At 41.1% G+C, this 6098-nt stretch overlaps 1 protein-coding gene across 1 annotated transcript; it reads right to left on the bottom strand.

Annotated features, from left to right (window-relative positions):
• Positions 1-2048: 2048 nt before the first annotated feature.
• Positions 2049-3860, bottom strand: LOC125249170 (olfactory receptor 52K1-like). The gene is made up of 2 exons (XM_048161399.1): positions 3655-3860; positions 2049-3428 (listed from the first exon to the last, which is right to left on the bottom strand). Exon 2 carries the CDS (start codon positions 3372-3374, stop codon positions 2493-2495), a length of 882 nt encoding a protein of 293 aa, XP_048017356.1. The 5' UTR covers positions 3375-3428; positions 3655-3860; the 3' UTR covers positions 2049-2492.
• Positions 3861-6098: the final 2238 nt, after the last annotated feature.

Below are 6098 nucleotides of genomic sequence, written 5' to 3' on the forward strand. Positions count from 1 at the left end.
TCCCCGAGGAGGGGAAAGCTACGGAGACCACACCCTGCCCGAGGGGAGGTAATGTGTGGAAAACACATATGGACTGGCCTGAGGATAGTAACGCATATGGAAGATCTCTGATGTAGGTCCTACCTTCCGGGAGGAACATACCAGCAATCAGAGACAGGGCAAAACAAAGCCGCCCAGGGAAAGACATGGGTTCTCCTTCTTTTTGGAAGGAGTCTTGGCGGACTGGGCGGGGGGCGTGGCCTTCCTGCGGGCAGCTAGAGGAGGATGGGAAGGTTCCAATCTCGCAGGAGCTTGAGCCGCAGGAGGACGCCATGGGCGAGGAGCAGACGAAGGCGCGGCCCGTGGCGGATTGGTGGCATCATCACGCCGGGGCAGGATGTGCTTTATGGCCTCCGTCTGCTTTTGCACTGCCGAGAACTGCTGAGCGAAGTCCACGACAGTGTCGCTGAAGAGGCCAGCCTGGGAGATGGGGGCGTCGAGAAAGCGAACTTTGTCGACTTCCTTCATCTCAGCCAGGTCCAACCAAAGATGCCGTTCCTGGACCACCAGGGTGGACATCGTCTGACCCAGGGCATGAGCCGTGACTTTCGTCGCCCAGAGGGCGAGGTCGGTCGCCATGCGCAGCTCTTGCAGAAGCCCTGGCTCAGAACTACCCTCGTGCAGCTCCTTGAGAGCTTTCGCCTGATGGACCTGCAAGATGGCCATGGCGTGCAGGGCAGAAGCCGCCTTTCCAGCGGCGGAGTAAGCCTTGGCAGCGAGAGCGGCCGTGGTCTTACCCGCCTTGGACGGGAGACGCGGACGATTCTGCCAGGTGGCCCGGGCAAGCATGGCCGTTAGCTCAGAGTCCGCCTCTGACTGAGCAACCATCCCAGAGGGCGGAAGCTCGGAGTCGTCGTCGCTCTCGGAACTGTTCAGCCCACTCCCCGATGCAGCGATTGACATCTGATCCTCCTCCGGAGCGCCGAAAGTGACCCTCCATGGGGGTGCCCCGCGACAGCAGGCGGCAGCTCGACGGCACATGGTGTTGTGGAGGAGTGGGAGGTTCGTGGGGGCGGACCCGACGAAGTGGCTCCCACTGTGATCCTCAGATCTCCCAGAGCACTAACCGGAGTTGTGACAGAGGGGATCCTTACTTCTGTGTTAAAGAAGGAGAGTCGTGATCTCAACACCAACATGGACATGCCCTCGCAGTGAGGGCATGTACCATCCACTAGCGCTGACTCAGCGTGCAGTCTACCCAGACATGTGAGACAGTGGTCGTGGCCATCAGAGGAGGTCAGGAAACGACCGCATCCAGAAACACACGGACGACATCTTGACATCTTGAAAAAGACGCTGATCGCCCGTGCTTGCTCTTTCAGTATACCTCACCAGCCGAAGAACACAGGGATGAGTGCAGTGCCGTCCTGTGCACAGCGCGCCGTCACACTTCACCGCTGAGCGTGCCTTCCCAACCAGCTGGAGAGACTCGAGCAGCCACCAGAGAACAGCCGTAGAGCAATTAAAATGGCTGTTTTCAGGACCGAGTCCTTTAGCAATTAAAATTGCTGTTTGCTCTCTTATGAATCAGAAATTCACTCTTATAGAGGTGAAAGGAAGATCAGCCGATCAGCTCCGAAGCAAAAGTATGAATGAAGGTGAGTATGCCGGCCCTATTTATACCCGGATGCCGGGGGTGTGGTCCCGCATGTAAATCTCACTGGCCAATTGCCATTGGCTTGTTTTGTATCCTTGGAGGTGATTGGGCTCCCAGGCGAGACCCCATTACGTCAGTATCGATGTAATGTCGAACGTGACTGACTGAATGGGAATCAAGGATTCAGGAGCTCCATGGCATAAAATATAATAAATGCAGCTCATGGTTTAAACCTGATTTTTACAAGGTTTTGTTAAAATGTAGAGTATCAATCATTCATTTGAATTTTTATAAACCAAAAGGACATAGAGCTTTAAAGTTTTTAATTGTATTATTAATTTTATGTAGGAACATTGGTATTCTTGATATATATGTATCATCATTATACTGTGAAATATACAGATTTTGTATCTGTAAATTTAAATGTATAATAAAAGTAAATCGCCATTTTTGTAGACATCTTGTAATTGGGCAGAGAAAGAGAATGAAATGAGAAAGAGAATGAAATATGAGAATGAAACCCCCACCCAATCCCCCTTAGTCCTTGGTGTTTTAAAAACTAGAAATGCCACTGAAGAGACTTTCACTGTCTGGGTCTGAACGGTTCTGTAAATTTTAGTTAATGAGTTAATGGAATTATATTTTTACAGTTAAAATTCAAACAGTTTACAGTTTAAATTACAGTTAAAATAGAAATCCCTTCTAAATGCTGTTTTTTCATTTCTTCTATTAAAGTGACAGAGTCAGTGTATTTCCATTTTTGAGAGTAGCATCCATGTTTATTTAATTCATTGCAAGGCTAAGACCTTTGCAGTTTTTATGAACTTTAGAAATGCTTGTCTTATTTCTTTTGTTCTCACTCCATAAATAATTGGGTTAAAACAACTTGAAAAAGCAAGTACATTGTGCTCACAAATACACGACTACTGGGAGAAAAATTATTTCTTATTCTGTATGACAAGAATGCAATCAAGGCAAAAGTCAAAGTAAATGACATAACAATGATGTGAGTAATGCAGGTGTTTAAGGCCTTCATGTTAGTTTTGCCAGATTTGAACACAGATGTAAAAATCAGAATATAAGAAACATTGATAAGAATAAAATCTGCAGTTGGTATAAGGAAAGCAGTCAAAAGTCCTGCAATGTTATTAATGGATATATCCCCACATGCTAACTGAACCAATGCCATGTGCTCACAGAAACAGTGGTCGATAAAATTTGTTAAACAATATGACAGTTTTCCAGCCAGAGAGACCGTAATGACCACCAGGATTACATTTCTGATTAATGGCACAACAACAAACTTTAGAAAGTTAGGGATTTCCATGTATTTGTGATAATAAAGAGGTTTGCATATTGCAAAGTAACGATCCAGTGCCATCCACAAAAGCAAAGTAGACTGAAATGTTCCAACAAAATGAAGGCAAAACATCTGTATCAAACAACCAGTTAAAGATATCCCACTCCAATTAAACAAAAAGTTCAGAAGCATGTTAGGTACAAATAATATAGGTAATATCAAGTCTACAACTGCCATAAGACTAATTAGTACATACATTGGAGAATGCAAAGATTTTTTAGTGGTGATTAAATATATAAGAATAGAATTTGCTGTGATAGCCAATAAAAACATCAGAAAGAAAGGGACAAATAAAAAAGGTCTCCATTCTCCTAGGCTGTAAAAACCAATCATTTTGAAGTCTGTGAAAGAAATATTTTCTGCAGGAAGGTCCTTCATGCTGTTAAATGTCTTTACACTCAAGAGTATTCTGTTCAAATTATGTTGATGAAACTGAAAGAAATAAACATAGTTAATCAAGTTTCCCTGTATACAACATGAAATTTATTCAGTGTGAGAACAAATATATCTCTAATGGTATTGGTATTTTCAGATGCCATTCATCATTATGGTCTTCAAGAAGAATTGCAATAAACTTTACAATACCACCAACAACAATAACAATAGTTTTTAGATTTGGCTGAATGTATTCCTGTCAATATGCAACATTTCAATTTACCTTAATTCTGAGCCTTTGTTTTTACTGTGATTTAATTTACACAAACAGACTATTGAGAGAAAAAAAGTCCAAACTGAATGCTTTCTTAAGTTGGCAGAGGATTGAGGAATAAACAATAAATATAACATTCTACCCCTTTACGGTAATAACAGAAATCATAATTTCTTTATCCTGAAATTCATTTTTGTTTTTAGTTAATACCTTGTCTTACATCTTAGCTTGAAATGAAAGGTAGACACATATCATGGTCTTTAAATACACTGTGTTGTGTCCCCAAGAGTCTGTGCAATACTGTATTCCCATAGAGCTCACCCTCATACATTTTAAGGCATAAACATTGTATTTTATATTATGTGAAATACTTCAAGGGAATTAAAAAGTACATTACTTTGTTTAATTGTTTATTCTTCAGACTTGTGAATAAGATGTGTATCTAATATTTATATGTCCAACAACTGCAAATTATATTTTCATCTAACTTAATTCATATTTTTAAATAATAATAAATCTAATTCATACATGGAGAATATACACAATAAGAGGAATGTTAATGAAGTTGTTGTGTAAAACAAAATTAGATTTTACAATAGCAAGCTTTTGACCAGCAGATGTCCTCAGCATACTTTTTTTCTTGTGCATTTCTCAACAGTGAGTCATTGTACAAAGAAATGGTTCAACTAATTGCTAGTTTCATTTAGGTAACACTAAGCAGAAGGGTAAAATTTGAAGTGAGTTAGATACTGGATCACTCTCTGATTGCTTTTGCTAATCTACCCCCTCTTTGCCAATGAGAATATCAAAGCAGAGCAGCTGTGCTGGTGTAGATAGGGAGGTTGAAATGTCCTGTATTGGAGCAGTGAGTGGGTTGTCTGTGCCTCCTGGAACAATTAGCTCTGACATTACTTAGGTGAATTTGACATTCAATTTTTTTTTTTTTTGCTTAATGTTTGTCTACAGTTTGGCAACACTAGCCACACAACTACAAGCAAACATATTAACCAAAAACATAAATGTATTGTTTTTTGAGAACAAAATTAACCATTGTACACCTTGAAGCACTTTGGATGTTCATTTTGTTAACCAATGTAACATTTAATAATGAAACTACAATAAAGAACAGCAATATTTTAAATTATTGTTATTGTTTTTGTTTTTTTAAGATATTTTAAAAATTAAATTTTAACTGTGATGGCAAAGCCACATTATCAGCAGCTTTCGCTCTAGTCTACTTAAAAAATCTTATGGTGTATTATCCTTAAAGGGTTGGTTCACCCAAAAATGAAAATTCTGTCATTAATTACTCACCCTCATGTCATTCCACAACCGTAAGACCTTCATTCATCTTCAGAACACAAACGATGATATTATTGATGAAATCTGAGAGCTTTCAGTCCCTTCATTGGGAGCAATGCGATTTACACATTCAAGGTCCATTAAAGGTCAAGGTCCATTAAAGTAACCCATGTCACTCCAGTGGTTTAACCTCAATTTTATGAAGCGACACAAGTGCTTTGTGCTGATTTGAAAATTATTAACAAAGTTGAAAATCATTGTGCTGCTTGCATTTCTTGCAAGTCAAATTTTGGTTTTAAAATTGGCCAAACATTTTTCTAGAAACACATCAGTAGGCTACTTTTGAGAGATGGGAAATTTTTGAAAGTAAAATGCTGTTCCATACATGCAACCAGATCTTATGGGAATTCATAAGCAAGTACAAGTTGTATGCATACAAAAAAGTACAAATTTTGTATGCATTTGAATGATCTAATTTAAAGAAACAGATGGGTTTGGTTTCTTGGACAGGGTTGAAATCAAGCCAAGAGTAGGCCTTAATCTAGAATAGTTAATTGTGGCTTAAAAATGGCTCTCTGAAACACATATTAAGTTCAGAATATTAACATCCCTTTCGAAGGGAACTTCAACTCTGCATTCATAGCGCATTGGGGAACGAAATATCCACGCCACCATGCTGAAGGAGAGTGCCTGCCGAGACGGCTAGACAAGCGTCAAGTAGTTTCGAGAGAAACTCTGGAAGCAACTCACCTTCGGGTCACGTAAGGCTGTCAGTGACAGCATTCCCTACGGCCAACAGCCTAAGCTAAGCCTCAAAGAGGCCTACTGCAGAAAGCCTACCAAGGCTGCTCCAGGCTTCTGGGACCAACGTTCCTAAGAAAGAGGTCCCTTCAAGGGAATGTGGCTAGGGAACAAACGGGAACCCCGGCCAGTCACTGCAAAAGGCCACCAGGGAGGCCGACCTAATCTGACAATGGACAAACTCAGTCTTGGCCAACCCTGTCTGTAAACATAATCTCCACAATGCATTCTTCATAGAAGATAGCAAGTAAGAGCGACTGCAAACCTGAGAGTAAACAACTCAAACCAACTCGTGAAGACGGGCATCCTGGAGAGCAGAACTCAGCTGAATGCTCTGAACCCTCGTATTG

Source organism: Megalobrama amblycephala, linkage group LG16, assembly GCF_018812025.1.
Source record: "Megalobrama amblycephala isolate DHTTF-2021 linkage group LG16, ASM1881202v1, whole genome shotgun sequence".
NCBI lineage: Eukaryota > Metazoa > Chordata > Actinopteri > Cypriniformes > Xenocyprididae > Megalobrama > Megalobrama amblycephala.

What these genes read in the sequence shown, in the direction of transcription:
- LOC125249170 (XM_048161399.1), bottom strand. Translation starts at nt 3,374, where the DNA reads ATGAAGGACCTTCCTGCAGAAAATATTTCTTTCACAGACTTCAAAATG.